A 15,275-nucleotide genomic window follows, 5' to 3' on the forward strand; every position below is an offset into this window, starting at 1 on the left:
CTCTGAGGCTAAAGGGGGCCACCATATAGGGGCACAGATAGTCAGGAAAAAGGGGGGGCCAGCCATACAGGCCCATTGGGAGCCGGCCTGTACCCAAAAGGGTTAACATGGATCCGGCCTGGAGGGCGGCGCTGCGATCCCCTGGGGGCGGAGGAACCTCCCGGCGGGAAAAATTCGCGCCTGGAGAAGTTCCCGCCCCCTCCACCAGAGGCCGGAATTTTGCGGCCTAGCAGGCCGTGAGGCCGGGGTCTAAATTTGCGGCGCCCGGTATGTACCGCCGGAACCTGAGGCGGAGTGGCGCATCAAACCGGCCGCGGGTGCCCACCCCGCGGGCCGGTCGGAATTGCGGCCCAGCAGGCCGCGAAGCCTGGGCCAAAATTTGCGGAGCCCCACCGACCGGCACCGACGGTCGGCCGGGGCCTGCTGGGCATAGAAGTCAAGCCCAAAGCCAGCCGCGGGAGCCCACCCCGCCGGCCGGAATGGCGGCTTGCCGGCCGCGGGAGCCCACCCCGCCGGCCGGAAGAGTCAGGGGCCCGGAATGGCGGCTTGCCGGCCGCGGGAGCCCACCCCGCCGGCCGGAAGAGTCAGGGGCCCGGAATGGCGGCTTGCTGGCCGCGGGAGCCCACCCCGCCGGCCGGAAGAGTCAGGGGCTCGGAATGGCGGCTTGCCGGCCGCGGGAGCCCACCCCGCCGGCCGGAAGAGTCAGGGACCCGGAATGGCGGCCTAGCAGGCCGCTTGCGGCGCCCGTCCGCACCAGAGTACCAATGTCGGCCGGAGGCGAGGCCTCACTCCACAGCCGTCAGGAGCCTCAGGCCTTGAGCAACACTCCGGTAGGAGATGGGGGGGGGACCCAGAGACCGGGTGCCTGTGGTAGAAATAAACTATGTTGCCGCTTCTGTAGCTGGCTGTGGAGACAGCCACTGGCTGCATGTCTATGGGAGCCAGGCAGGGGGGGGGGTAAGGCAGAAGGAGATTGCCGCTCTGCAGGTGCCAGCATAGATCCAGCAGGGGACTAGAGGCCCAGTATGGGGGTCAGGCACGCAGGAGACCGGGGGGGACGGGGACGTAGGGCTGGAGAAGCCTCTCTCTTACCACAGCCGTCTTCACCCTCGGTCCATTTTAGCAGGGTCGCCCCTTCAGCTACTGGCACCGTAGTGGCAGGACGCTGGAAGAGGGACTTGGCGTGCGGGCGACCCTTGGGCTGGCGGGATGCAGGGGAGCTAGGCTGCCCTGGTCCACCTTGCCTTCTGTGGGGGAGGCAGCAGTGCGGGTGACCGGCACTGGCGCAGCTCAACCCCGGGAGAACAGAGAGGTCTAGTGCGTCTCTGTTGTCCCTGATGATCTGGAACAAAAATAAAATAAAAAGTAAAAATCTAAAATTTAAACAAGGAGAATACAGCTCTGCAGTGCAGAGAGTGTCTTGCCTCCTTGGACACTAAGCAAAAAACTGGCAGTCTCTCTCTCCAGGCTGAGGGTATAGCTGTGGAGGAGGGGCTTAACAGCTTTCACTTAGTGTCACGCCTCCTAGGGAGATGAGCTATACCCAAGGTCTTCTGTGTCCCCCAAGGAAACTGGGCGAGAAAAGTAGTTGTACAGACATATAAGCGTATAGATAATATCTGACCTAGAGGCTTTACACAATTATCGTTATTACATGGGTGGTGCACGCCACAGGCTCTAGAACAGGGATGAGCAACCTCTGGCAGTCCAGCTGCTGTGAAACTACAACTCCCAGAATCCTCATTTCAGTTCTGTGGGAATTACCAGAATAGCTGAAAGAGTGTGCATGCTGGGAGTTGTAGTTTCACAGCAGCTGGAGTGCCGTAGATTGCTGACCTCTGCTCTATAAAGTGCTTGATGGCATCTTGGTGGTGAATACTGCATCGGTGATAGGTTACACCATCAGTCACACGGACCAGGCGCAGCTCAGTCCCATTCAAGTGAACAGAGCCAAGCTGCAATACCAAGCACGGCCATTATATACAATGTACATCACTGTAGGCCGCAGCGCTCATTGGAGTGGTTCAGCCTCTTCAAACCGCTGATTGGCAGTGTGCTGGGAGTTGGATCCCCACCGATCAGGTACTGATGACCAATCCTGAAGGTAGGCCATCGATATGAAAATCCCAGACAACCCCTTTTGGCAAGGGCTAAACAATGGAATTTATTGCAGTAATGTCGTGCGACATTTTTTGTAATGATCGTATTTGGTGTCGCATTGTGACATCCTGTGACGTGAATAGAAGCAGTGCTGCAAGTTGGATTTTTGTACGACTGTCGTGTCGCAGTCCCATGTCACAGTGCAACATCACCATTACTAAAAATGCTGCACGACATTACTGCGACGAGTCGCAGTGTAGTAGTACCCTTTTGCTGCGCAACAAATGTTGTGTAGCCGTGCCCTTAACCCCTTAAGGACACAGCCTTTTTACACCTTAGGACCAGGCCATTTTTTGAAAATCTGACCAGAGTCCCTTTAAGTGCTGATAACTTTAAAACGGTTTGACTTATCCAGGCCGTTCTGAGATTGTTTTTTCGTCACATATTGTACTTCATGACACTGGTAAAATGGAGTCCAAAAAAAATTTTTTTTTGCACCAAAAAATACCTAATTTAACAAAAATTTGAAAAAAATGTGCAAATTTCAAAGTTTCAGTTTCTCTACTTCTGTAATACATAGTAATACCCCCAAAAATTGTGATGACTTTACATTCCCCATATGTCTACTTCATGTTTGAATTGTTTTGGGAATGATATTTTATTTTTTGGGGATGTTATAAGGCTTAGAAGTTTAGAAGCAAATCTTGAAATTTTTCCGAAATTTACAAAAACTCAATTTCTAGGGACCAGTTCAGGTCTCAAGTCACTTTGCGAGGCTTACATTATAGAAACCACCCAAAAATGACCCCATCTAAGAAACTACACCCCTCAAGGTATTCAAAACTGATTTTGCATACGTTGTTAACCCTTTAGGTGTTGCACAAGAGTTATTGGCAAATAGGGAGGAAATTTGAGAATTTCATTTTTTTGTCTAATTTCTCATTTTAACCCATTTTTTCCACTAACAAACCAAGGGTTAACAGCCAAACAAGACTGTATCTTTATTGCCCTGACTCTGCCATTTACAGAAACACCCAATATGTGGCCGTAAACTACTGTACGGCCACACAGCGGGGCGTAGAGTGAAAGGTGCGCCGTTTGGTTTTTGGAAGGCTGATTTTTATGGACTGGTTTATTTACACCATGTCCCATTTGAAGCCCCCTGATGCACCCCTAGAGGAGAAACTCCCTAAAAGTGACCCCATCTAAGAAACTACACCCCTCAAGGTATTCAAAACTGATTTTACATACGTCGTTAACCCTTTAGGTGTTGCACAAGAGTTATTGGCAAATGGCGATGAAATTTGAGAATTTCATTTTTTTGCCTAATTTTCCATTTTAACCCATTTTTTCCACTAACAAAGCAAGGGTTAACAGCCAAACAAGACTGTATCTTTATTGCCCTGACTCTGCTGTTTACATAAACACCCCATATGTGGCCGTAAACTACTGTACGGCCACACAGCGGGGCGTAGAGTGAAAGGTGCGCCGTTTGGTTTTTGGAGGGCTGATTTTGCTGGACTGTTTTTTTGGCACCATGTCCCATTTGAAGCCCCCCTGATGCACCCCTAGATTATAAACTCCATAAAAGTGACCCCATCTAAGAAACTACACCCCTCAAGGTATTCAAAACTGATTTTACAAACTTTGTTAACCCTTTAGGTGTTGCACAAGATTTAATGGAAAATAGAGATACAATTTCAAAATTTCACTTTTTTGGCAGATTTTCCATTTTAATATTTTTTTTCCAGTTACAAAGCAAGGGTTAACAGCCAAACAAAACTCATTATTTATGGCCCTAATTCTGTAGTTTACAGAAACACCCCATATGTGGTCGTAAACAGCTGTACGGGCACACGGCAGGGCGCAGAAGGAAAGGAATGCCATATGGTTTTTGGAAGGCATATTTTGCTGGACTGGTTTTTTTGACACCATGTCCCATTTGAAGCCCCCCTGATGCACCCCTAGAGTAGAAACTCCAAAAAAGTGACCCCATTTTAGAAACTACGGGATAGGGTGGCAGTTTTGTTGGTACTAGTTTAGGGTACATATGATTTTTGGTTGCTCTATATTACACTTTTTGTGCGGCAAGGTAACAAGAAATAGCTTTTTTGGCACCGTTTTTTTTTTTGTTATTTACAACATTCATCTGACAGGTTAGATCATGTGGTAATTTTATAGAGCAGGTTGTCACGGACGCGGAGATACCTAATATGTATACAATTTTTTTTATTTATGTAAGTTTTACACAATGATTTCATTTTTAAAACCAAAAAAATGTTTTAGTGTCTCCATAGTCTAAGAGCCATAGTTTTTTCAGTTTTTGGGCGATTATCTTATGTAGGGTCTCATTTTTTGCGGGATGAGATGACGGTTTGATTGGCATCTATTTTGGGGTGCATATGACTTTTTGATTGCTTGCTATTACACTTTTTGTGACGTAAGATGACAAAAAATGGCTTTTTTTACACCGTTTTTATTTTTATTTTTTTACGGTGGTCATCTGAGGGGTTAGATCATGTGATATTTTTATAGAGCCGGGCGATACGGACGCGGCGATACCTAATATGTATACTTTTTTTTTATTTATGTAAGTTTTACACAATGATTTCATTTTTGAAACAAAAAAAAATCATGTTTTAGTGTTTCCATAGTCTAAGAGCCATAGTTTTTTCAGTTTTTGGGCGATTATCTTGGGTAGGGTATGATTTTTGCGGGATGAGATGACGGTTTGATTGTTACAATTTTGGCATACATGCGACTTTTTTGATCACTTTTATTACCTTTTTTGGGAAGTAAGGTGGGCAAAATTTCAATTTCATCATAGTTTTTTATTTTTTATTTTTATGGTGTTCACCGTTCGGGTAAAGTAACATGACCGTTTTATAGATCAGGTCGTTACGGACGCGGCGATACCAAACATGTGTAGGGAATTTTATTTTTTTCATTTTTTATCAGTGATAAATGTGTTTTTTGATTTTTACTTTTTTTTTCACTTTTATTCACTTTTTTTTGACCCAGACCCACTTGGTTCTTGAAGATCCAGTGGGTCTGATGTCTGTATAATACAGTACAGTACAATATATATTGTTCTGTACTGTATTTTACTTACACTGAACAGATCTATGCTTTTCAGCACAGATCTGTTCAGCACCATGGACAGCAGGATGCCTGAGAGGCGTCCTGTTGCCATGGGAACCTTCCCCGTCTGCTCAGTACTGCTCAGAACTTCTGCTCAGTACTGCTCAGAACTTCGCAGACGGGGAAGGGTAAGGAGGGGATCTCTCGGGGGGCTCTCTCCCTCCCCATCGGGGGGCTGCAAAGGCACAGCAGCCCCCCGATGGGAGAGGGAGGGAGCTCCCTGCGCTGTTAACCTTTTCCATACAGCGGTCCGTACGGACCGCTGTATGGAAAGGGTTAAACGGCTGACATCGCATCGCAGATGTCAGCCGTTTATACCAGGGTGCCAGCAATGTGCTGGCACCCTGGTATCCCCACTAGACACCAACGATTATACAAGGGGAGGCGGGCGGGGGATCGCGATCCCGCCTGCCGCACCGCCCGCCTCCCGCACCGCCCACACCGCCCGCAACCCTCCCCCTGCACCTCCCGCCACCATAAAAATCATTCGGGGGTGCAGGGGGGGTGAATAAAACTTTTTTTTTAGGCATATAAAGTTTCTGATCCCCGCGGTCAGGGACTGCGGGGACCAGAAACTTCAGAAATCGCAGCAAACCGCAGGTCTGAATTGACCTGCGGTTTGCCGCGATCGCCGACATGGGGGGGTCATGGGACCCCCCCGCGCATTTAGCCTAGGTGCCTGCTCAATGATTTGAGCAGGCACCGGGTTCCGATCACTGCCAGCCGCACGGCAGTGATCGAAAATACACAGGGCGTACATGTACGCCCTGTGTCCTTAAGTACCAGGGCACAAGGGCGTACCTGTACGCCCTATGTCCTTAAGAGGTTAAAGGGGTATTCCCATCTTAGACAATGGGGCATATCGCTAGGATATGCCCCCATTGTCTGATAGGTGCGGGTCCCAGCGGTGGGACCAGCACCTATATCGAGAACGGAGCGGGGAGCGCTGTAGCTGGAGGACCCCAGATTTCCCAGGGTCTGTCCACCACCAAGCGCCAATCCCCGCCTCTCCCATAGAAGTGAATGGGAGCGTGCCGCGCATGCGCGGCCCATGGTATTATTCATTTCTATGGGGCAGACGGCAATAGCTGAGCCAGCACTCGGCTATTTTCGACGGCCCCATAGAAATGAATGGAGGGCGGCTGCGCATGCGCAGTGCGCTCTCCTTCACTTCCGGGGCTCCGTTCTCGATATAGGTGCAGGTCCCAGCGGTGGGAACCGCACCTATAAGACAATGGGGGCAAATTCTAGCAATATGCCCCCATTGTCCGAGATGAGAAAACCTCTTTAACTGCCAGCTTTCCTGATATCTGTCTTACTAAATATTGGCATTTCACATTGAAAAAGGATTCTGCTGAATCTTTACTTCTAATTCTGCCTTGTGCTGCCCCTCTGTTACACCTGCTGGAAAGATACCAGCAAAAAAAATACCATAGGTGTCCCTATGTGGTCCGACATTGGAACACACTGATGACAAAGAGAAAGGTAACAGACCATTGTCGGTGTATTCCATACATTTCCAGGAGAAATAACAGAGGAATGGCACAATGAAATGCAGAATCCAGATTCGATTATGTATTTATCAAAACAGTTTTTACCCAAACCGGAAATTTCTGTAGAAACATCAAAACCTTAAAATACTTCCATCCGTGTGGGTCTGGGGAACGGAGGTGCAGGATGCGGTTTAGCAAAGACCGACATAGATGTGCTGGTTTAGGGGTCCTAGATTTGTGACAAGGTGGACAAAAGAGGTCCCCAGTAAAATATTATAAAGGTTCTGATCAACTAATCAGCGAAAATTACAGGTCGCAGACCTTGTTAGTCAGGGAAAGAAATTCCTTGGTGAGCACTTTCTTCACATCTCACATAGCGGCAGCTGAACCAGTCTTGCTGCACGAAATCCTTGCAACAAACAGCAGCAAAGACCTCAGCTTCCTGGACCCCTGCGAGTATGACATTTAACGTTGGATAAAAGTGAAAAATAATTTTCTGCCTTCTTCCACTTCCTAAAAATCATAAGTCTGTAGGAATCATTGATCTCAGGGGTTTACCAGAGACTGTTTGAACCAGTGCAACAAGAAGTCATCATCGTCTTTTTCAAGAGAGAGGTCTGCTGACGGCTAGTCTTCCTCAACTCGCACATGCATGCCTGGAACTACTGAGTATACATGTATTCTTAAGGCCTATTGCACACGGACGTTTTTTTTTCCTGTTTACTGGCCTTTTTTTGCGTTCCGTATACGGAACCATTCATTTCAATGGGTCCGCAAAAAATACGGAATGTACTCCGTATGCATTCCGTTTCCGTATTTCCGTTTTTCCGTTCCGTTTTAACATAGAACATGTCCTATTATTGCCCGCAAATCACAGTCCGTGGCTCCATTCAAGTCAATGGGTCCGCAAAAAAAGGAACACATACGGAAATGCATCCGTATGTCTTCCGTTTCCGTTCCGTTTTTTGCTGAACCATCTATTGAAAATGTTATGCCCAGCCCAATTTTATCTATGTAATTACTGTATACTGTATATGCCATACGGAAAAACGGAACGGAAAAACGGAACAGAAACGGAAACACAACGGAAACAAAAAACGGAACAACGGATCCGTGAAAAACGGATCGCAAAACACTGAAAAAGCCATACGGTCGTGTGCAATAGGCCTAATAGGGATGGAGAATCAAGCCACTGCCAGACACCCCGCAAGAACAGACGATCAGGCATGGTGAAATCAAACATGTCCAATCCTGCTGTCAATTGACATTTGCTATCAGGGGACACTGGGGACAACCACAGACATATTAGATGGTTGGTAGGACACCCAAAGTTCATATAATTTTAAATGTTAATTTTTTTTTTAAAGGGGACTGACTCCCAGTAACTCCCACCACCCTCTGAATCAGCTTTTTTCAGTAGCTTCAGCCGCAAAATTACACCGCACTGTGTAATTCCATCACTGCATCATGGACAGAGATGATTACTGCAGCCACTGACGTGAATAGAAGCAGTGCTGCAGTAATCATCTCTGTCCATGATGCAGTGGACGGAGCGGTGTCGTTTCTGTGCCGTGTTCCACCATGAACTACTGAAATACAGCTGACAGACGGGGTGCAGGAATAGGCCATCAATATATAAGTCCACCTTTTTTTTTTCTTTACACAGGGGAACAAGCAAATCATGGCAAGGCTATTATGCTGCGGAGGAGAACTCTGCAATGCAGCTCTTAGGCCAGACACACACCAGCAAGTTCAGTGTGAGAATCTCGCAGCAGGTGTCGATGTGATGTCCCATTCTGACCTCCTAACAGGATCGCATAGCAGTATGTCAGTGTAGTTCAGTAGATACCAGGACTCTCAGGGTCACACAGAATTATAAACCAATTATAATGCTGTGCGATCCTGTTAGGAGGTCAGAATGGGACCTCACATTGACGCACGCTGTAAGTTTATCGCATTGAACTCGCTCGTGTGTGTCTGGCAGAAGGTGATAAGACTTGGAGGGGTCTTAAAAAAAATAAAAAAAATAAGAAAGTGAGTAAAGATTTACTTGTTTCAAAAACCTGAACTTTGGAGACAGAACGTACCTGTCAGAGGAGCTGCAGGATCAGGGGGAGTGAGCTGCAGCCACTGCCGTGCATCGTGGTCGATGGCCACATCCATAGGTGTAGTGACTTCAGGCTCGTCCTCACAGTTCTGCCATGGCATCAGATATTCTGCTTCCTGACCGTATCCATTTGTCACATCACTGCTGACACTTTCAACTGCATTAAAGTTTATAATTAATCAAATCGTAAAAGGAAAATTCAGCTCTAAATCTGATAATATTTCTTTAAAGAGGACCTGTCACCAAAAAATGCAATGCAATCTGAAAGCACCATGTTATAGAGCAGGAGGAGCTGAGCGGGTTTATGTATTTGTGGGAAAAGATTCAGTAAAACTTGAAATTTTTACATGTATATCTGCAGCCCTGTGAAGAGCTATCGGTACAGGAGGGAGGGGTTATCAGTGATTGACAGCATTGTGTGCATACAGACACCCCTCCCTCCTGTACCAATTGCTCTTCACAGGGCTGCAGATGTAAATGTCAAAATTTCAAGTTTTACTGAATCTTTTCCCACAAAACTATACATCAATCCGCTCAGCTCCTCCTGCTCTAACACTGTGCTTTCAGATTGCATTGCATTTTTTGGCGACAGGTCCTCTTTCAAGGGGTTTTCCTACTAACCCAGTCACCTCACAAAACAGTATAATGTTACTGCGCTATCACTTTCTGTATTGCCTCTTGTGTGACCGCAGGAAAACTGAGGGTATGCTGTGACAATACAATCACCTGAGCAAAGGTCACAGCCCACAACAGCGGAGTAAAAGGGCACAAAATCCACAGGAGTGTTAAATAACAAAAAAAGTAAGAATTTTAAAGAAGTTTTCCGACGCTTTTTAACTAGTCACCAATACTCTGGATAAGTCATCAGTATCTGATCAGTGGGGGTCTGACACTCAGGACCCCTACTGATTAGCGGTTTGAAAAGGCACCAACATTCCTGTGAACGCCGCAGCCTTCTCGCAGCTTACCCTAGGCCAGTGACGTCACATTCATCAGTAATCTGCCCTAGGCATAGCTCAGCCCCATAAAAGTGAATAGGGCTGAGCTGCAATATCAAGCACAGCCGCTTTATAATATATGGCGCTGTGCTTGGTGAGCAGAGAGACGGTCGTGGCGCTCCTTCTCAAACAGCTGATCAGCGGGGGTGTCAGACCTCACCGATCAGATACTGATGACCTATCCAGAGGATAGGAAAAACCTTTTTAACATACTGCCATATCAGTTAATATTGTTTCACAAAACACATTGTGGTACAAGGCATTTAAGAACTAAAGCCTGTATTACACTGACCCATTTTTCGGCAATCACTAACGAGCGTTCGCGATCATCTTGCAGCGTAATACTGCCGCCAACTGCCCGATGAACTAGCAAATGCTGAAAATCGGGCAATCCAAATCTTGTGACGTGTTAAATTTTTTTTATTGTTTGCAAGCGGCAGATTGTGGTGTCTAATAACGATCTGCCGTAGGTAAACCACTATACAGTATGAGGACAAGCGATGGCATAGCAATCACTCCTCTCCATGCTGTGGAGCAGATGGCCGCATGTGACTAGCGAGCAGGCAATTGCTGGGAGGGAACTCTTCCCTCCTGACAATCATCTGCCACATCAGGCTGTGTAATACAGCCTTAAAGGGGTTGTCTCATCTGAGACAATGGGGGCATATCGCTAGGATATGCCCCTATTGTCTGATAAGTGCAGGTCCCACAGCTGGGATCCGTACCCATCTCCGATACGTGCGCCCTTCACCACTTTCGGGGCTCATTCACATGCGCAGCCACACTCCGTTAGTTTCTGAGACCGCCAAAAATTTCCGTCGCACCCATAGAAGTGAACGGGAGTGGTGGACAGTCATGCTCTGTGCGCTACGATTCACTTCTATGGGGATAGCGCTTGGTGGTGGCCGGACCAGAGTCCTCCAGCCACCACTTTGACCTGCTTCATTCTCAATATAGGTGTGTGTCCCAGCTGTGCGACCCGCCCCCATTGTCTCAGATGAGACAACCCCTTTAAATCCCTTTGAGGGAAAAACCCCTTTAAAGGCTATAAAGAACTTTAACATGGAATTTTTTTTTTTTACCTCTTTAGTAGTGTTGAGCGAACTTCTGTTTTAAGTTCGGCGTCTAAAGTTCGGCTTCCGGTTAGCGGAGAATCCCGATATGGATTCCGAATTCCGTTGTGGTCCGTGGTAGCGGAATCAATAATGGCCGATTATTGATTCCGCTACTACGGACCACAACGGAATTCGGAATCCATATCGGGATTCTCCGCAACCGGAAGCCGAACTTTAGACGCCGAACTTAAAACAGAAGTTCGCTCAACACTATTTTTGAGTAGTTACCTTGAAATATAAAAATTGCCCATTTTCAGTCTGCAATCCTCATTCTTTCATTCATTTTCAAACCTCTGACTATTCAGTTTACAACCTGCTTTTAGGTCCTCCCTTCCACTAATTTATGCTGGATCTGTCTATCCAGGATGCTGCTGTCTTCCCCTGCAAACTGTCTTATGTGTGCTTTCCTGCTTGCCCATCTATAGCCTGTGTCAGATGCCCACCTTGGATGCTCTCTATCCTTTAATCTACAAGGTACAACGAAGCGTTATCTAGTACAGAGCTCTGACGGGTTTATGTCAAATTCAGCAGCATCAGCAGCAAGATAAAGGATGTACACATACTATGCAACAGAAAAATGGAAGGAAGCGTTTAATGAAGACTATTGACAAAAGGTGCTTAATTTTGCATTTAGAAAGCAAATAAAAAAAGTCCAGAGCAAAGAATTGCATAGCCTTTAAATTGGTATTCCAATTGTATGAACTCTGGAACGCTCGTAGAAATGAATGGAGTGGCTGAACGCATGCTGGCTGCTACATTCATTTCAGGGGGGGCTCCGCAGGGTGCAGGGTACCTGTTCTGGAGATCGGTGGAGGTCCCACTGGTAGGACACGCACCAATCTATTAGTTATCCTCTATCCCGTGGATAAAGTCTTAAGACTGGGTTTAGCAACTTTTTACACTGGCGCAGGTGGGGGTTGAGGAATTCATCCCTTAGCACTTGCTGAAACAGACTAAACAGGAGTCCCATTAAAAAATTTGCTGTTAGATCTAAAGCCTCAGGGGTGTGTGGTAGCAGACTGCACCACCCGTCACTACTGAAAGCAGCACCAATCACTCTAATGGCCTTCACTTTTGTTAAAAACGCTTCTTTACATGTGCATCTTCAGGATCTGTGGTATTTTATTTCGCTTACTAAACCTTATGCTCAATGGTTAAATCCATTCTGAATGTATTTTGCCATGTGATTGACACATGTGAGAAGAGGACATTGGCGAACTCCGTGATCTTGGGCCACCGCAGATTTGCAGAATGAACGCACTCTCGTTCTAAAAGCCCTTTGGCACCACTCAGTAATGTTATTACTGAAAAGCGTACATGACCATTTAGGCAAACGTACATTAAAATCGATAACATTTTACTTAGGCCTCATGCACACGACTGTATGTATTTTACAGTCTGCAAACAGTGGATCTGCAAAATACGGATACCAACCATGTGCATGCCGCATTTTCCCATTCTACATGTCCCGTCATATGTTAAAAAACTATTTTTTGCAGGACAGCGGAACGGACATACAGATGTGGACAGCACACAATTCGTTGTCTGAATTTTTTGCGGCCCCATTGAAATGAATGGGTTCACATCCAATCCGCAAAGAACGTGATTATATGCGGACCAAAAATACTGTCATATAAATGGAGTTTTGTTCCTTTAATTCTATCAATGAAAATATCTGATCCGTTACAAAGTGCTCTGAGCTGCCCAGTAGTATAAGGTGACAGATGTCGCCCATGGAATCTCACATGTACAACTCTCAAATGTGACATCTCTGCTCAATACCTCTGTCATGATCAGAAATTCTTCCATTTGAATGCTGAGTATCGGAATGCCACTCCAATTCCGCTGGACTGCTACTCCTCCGGATCATAATCTGGGAGGACAAGGAGGAAAGATAATTATGGATTTGATTAATACAGTGATTTTTTTTTTAGGGGACTATACGAACACAGTCCTTCACTACCACAAATTATGTAGTCAAATTTCACACAGTGCAACGGATGGGCCTCATCCTAGGAGAATCACCTTAGTGGTATCTCCCCTGCCAGGTAAGAACGTGTTCACATCTGTGCTGGAGGCTCCGTTCTGGGACTTCGTCACACATTTTGTGAAAAACAGCAGAGAGAAAGGTCCAAACTAATCCTATTATAGCAGTGCTCCAGATGGCGACCAAAATGGTCGCCAATGCGTCTTAGAATTAGAAAATGGCGACAAGACTTTGTAGTCTTGTCGTCATTTGCGCCTAAACCCTCTGCTGCTCTGTCTCTTTAAGGCTGCGCGCCGGCTTTTTCTTCTGTGGTTCCTTTTACACTTAGCCGACGCGCTCTGGTGTCAGGAGAAAGCCCCGCCTACCCACTTCGCCATTGGCTGCCAGGTATAACCCGGGAACTACAATCTGCTGGTCTGGTAGGTGAGGAGAGCTCCTCCCACTGATTCGTCAGTGCCGCCCGTTCACTGGAGACATGTCGGGGAGCTCCGGAGTCCTGTGTCCACTCTGCGCTGTGCATTATAATTCATGTATAGTGTAATGCTCCCCCTGACACATTGCCTCAGGACTGTGCCTCTGCCGAGCACGATGCGGCCTCCACATACAGGTAACGAGACTGACGAGCAGAGGCTGGGCTTTCTTTAATGGAATCTCTGTCTCCTCTGCCCTGAAATATGTCATATAGCCGCTCAGCTTAGATTTCATGCTGGCTCTGAAGGCGCTGAGGTTACATAGCAAGTCTGCCTTGTAGCCGAAGATGGATGGATCCTGTACAGCGGTGTGATCTCCAGGCCAGGTTTAGATCATGTACTGCAGAGGCTGAGGGGGGGGGGGGGGGGGGGAGGAAGGGGGGGGGGTTGTTGAGTGGTTAATTATAACTACACTTTTTTATGTATGTAATTCTGCTCTCCTGGAGATTTAACTTTATTTTTTAATTTGTATTTTACTATATCTTATTAAGTGTATTTTTATTTTTAGTACCCTTTACAATCCTGGGTGCATCATAGCTGCCATGTGTTACAGCAAAGAAGGGGTTTTCTCACACTGGGGTCCCCACCAGTCCATAGACCCAAGGGGCCACAGTGCTAGGTAAAGTGTCCCACTGAAGTTTTCTCTGGATACAGCCAGTGGGGCGGAGGTGAGTGTTCGCTGTGTTTGGGGACCTGGTGACAGTCCCTACAGTTAGCCACCCTGATAGTCCGGTCACAGCCATAGCTGCCCTCTGCCCTGTCTGATAGTCCGGTCACAGCCATAGCCGCCCTCTGCTCTGTCTGATAGTCCGGTCACAGCCATAGCCGCCCTCTGCCCTGTCTGATAGTCCGGTCACAGCCATAGCAGCCCTCTGCTCTGTCTGATAGTCCGGTCACAGCCATAGCAGCCCTCTGCCCTGTCTGATGGTCCGGTCACAGCCATAGCAGCCCTCTGCTCTGTCTGATAGTCCGGTCACAGCCATAGCAGCCCTCTGCCCTGTCTGATGGTCCGGTCACAGCCATAGCTGCCCTCTGCTCTGTCTGATGGTCCGGTCACAGCCATAGCAGCCCTCTGCTCTGTCTGATGGTCCGGTCACAGCCATAGCTGCCCTCTGCCCTGTCTGATGGTCCGGTCACAGCCATAGCTGCCCTCTGCTCTGTCTGATGGTCCGGTCACAGCCATAGCAGCCCTCTGCTCTGTCTGATGGTCCGGTCACAGCCATAGCAGCCCTCTGCTCTGTCTGATGGTCCGGTCACAGCCATAGCAGCCCTCTGCTCTGTCTGATGGTCCGGTCACAGCCATAGCAGCCCTCTGCCCTGTCTGATAGTCCGGTCACAGCCATAGCTGCCCTCTGCCCTGTCTGATAGTCCGGTCACAGCCATAGCAGCCCTCTGCTCTGTCTGATAGTCCGGTCACAGCCATAGCCGCCCTCTGCCCTGTCTGATAATCCGGTCACAGCCGAAGCTGCCCTCTGCCCTGTCTGATAGTCCGGTCACAGCCATAGCAGCCCTCTGCCCTGTCTGATGGTCCGGTCACAGCCATAGCTGCCCTCTGCCCTGTCTGATAGTCCGGTCACAGCCATAGCAGCCCTCTGCTCTGTCTGATGGTCCGGTCACAGCCATAGCAGCCCTCTGCTCTGTCTGATGGTCCGGTCACAGCCATAGCAGCCCTCTGCTCTGTCTGATGGTCCGGTCACAGCCATAGCAGCCCTCTGCTCTGTCTGATAGTCCGGTCACAGCCATAGCCGCCCTCTGCCCTGTCTGATAATCCGGTCACAGCCGAAGCCGCCCTCTGCCCTGTCTGATAGTCCGGTCACAGCCATAGCCGCCCTCTGCCCTGTCTGATAGTCCGGTCACAGCCATA

At 47.8% G+C, this 15,275-nt stretch overlaps 1 protein-coding gene and 1 pseudogene across 2 annotated transcripts in view; both read right to left on the minus strand.

Annotated features, from left to right (window-relative positions):
* The window catches only part of RALGAPA2 (Ral GTPase activating protein catalytic subunit alpha 2), a 344,341-nt gene that overhangs the window by 250,605 nt on the left and 78,461 nt on the right, over positions 1–15,275 (minus strand). For both annotated transcript variants that reach the window (XM_040429694.1, XM_040429695.1), the window contains exons 19-20: positions 12,737–12,827; positions 8,822–8,998 (exon numbers count right to left, since the gene is read on the minus strand). In XM_040429694.1, coding sequence (XP_040285628.1) covers positions 8,822–8,998; positions 12,737–12,827 — 268 coding nt within the window. The remainder of the gene's footprint in view (positions 1–8,821; positions 8,999–12,736; positions 12,828–15,275) is intronic.
* Positions 12,886–13,010, minus strand: LOC121000235 (annotated as a pseudogene).

The sequence above is a fragment of the Bufo bufo genome, chromosome 4 (assembly GCF_905171765.1).
Source record: "Bufo bufo chromosome 4, aBufBuf1.1, whole genome shotgun sequence".
Lineage (NCBI taxonomy): Eukaryota > Metazoa > Chordata > Amphibia > Anura > Bufonidae > Bufo > Bufo bufo.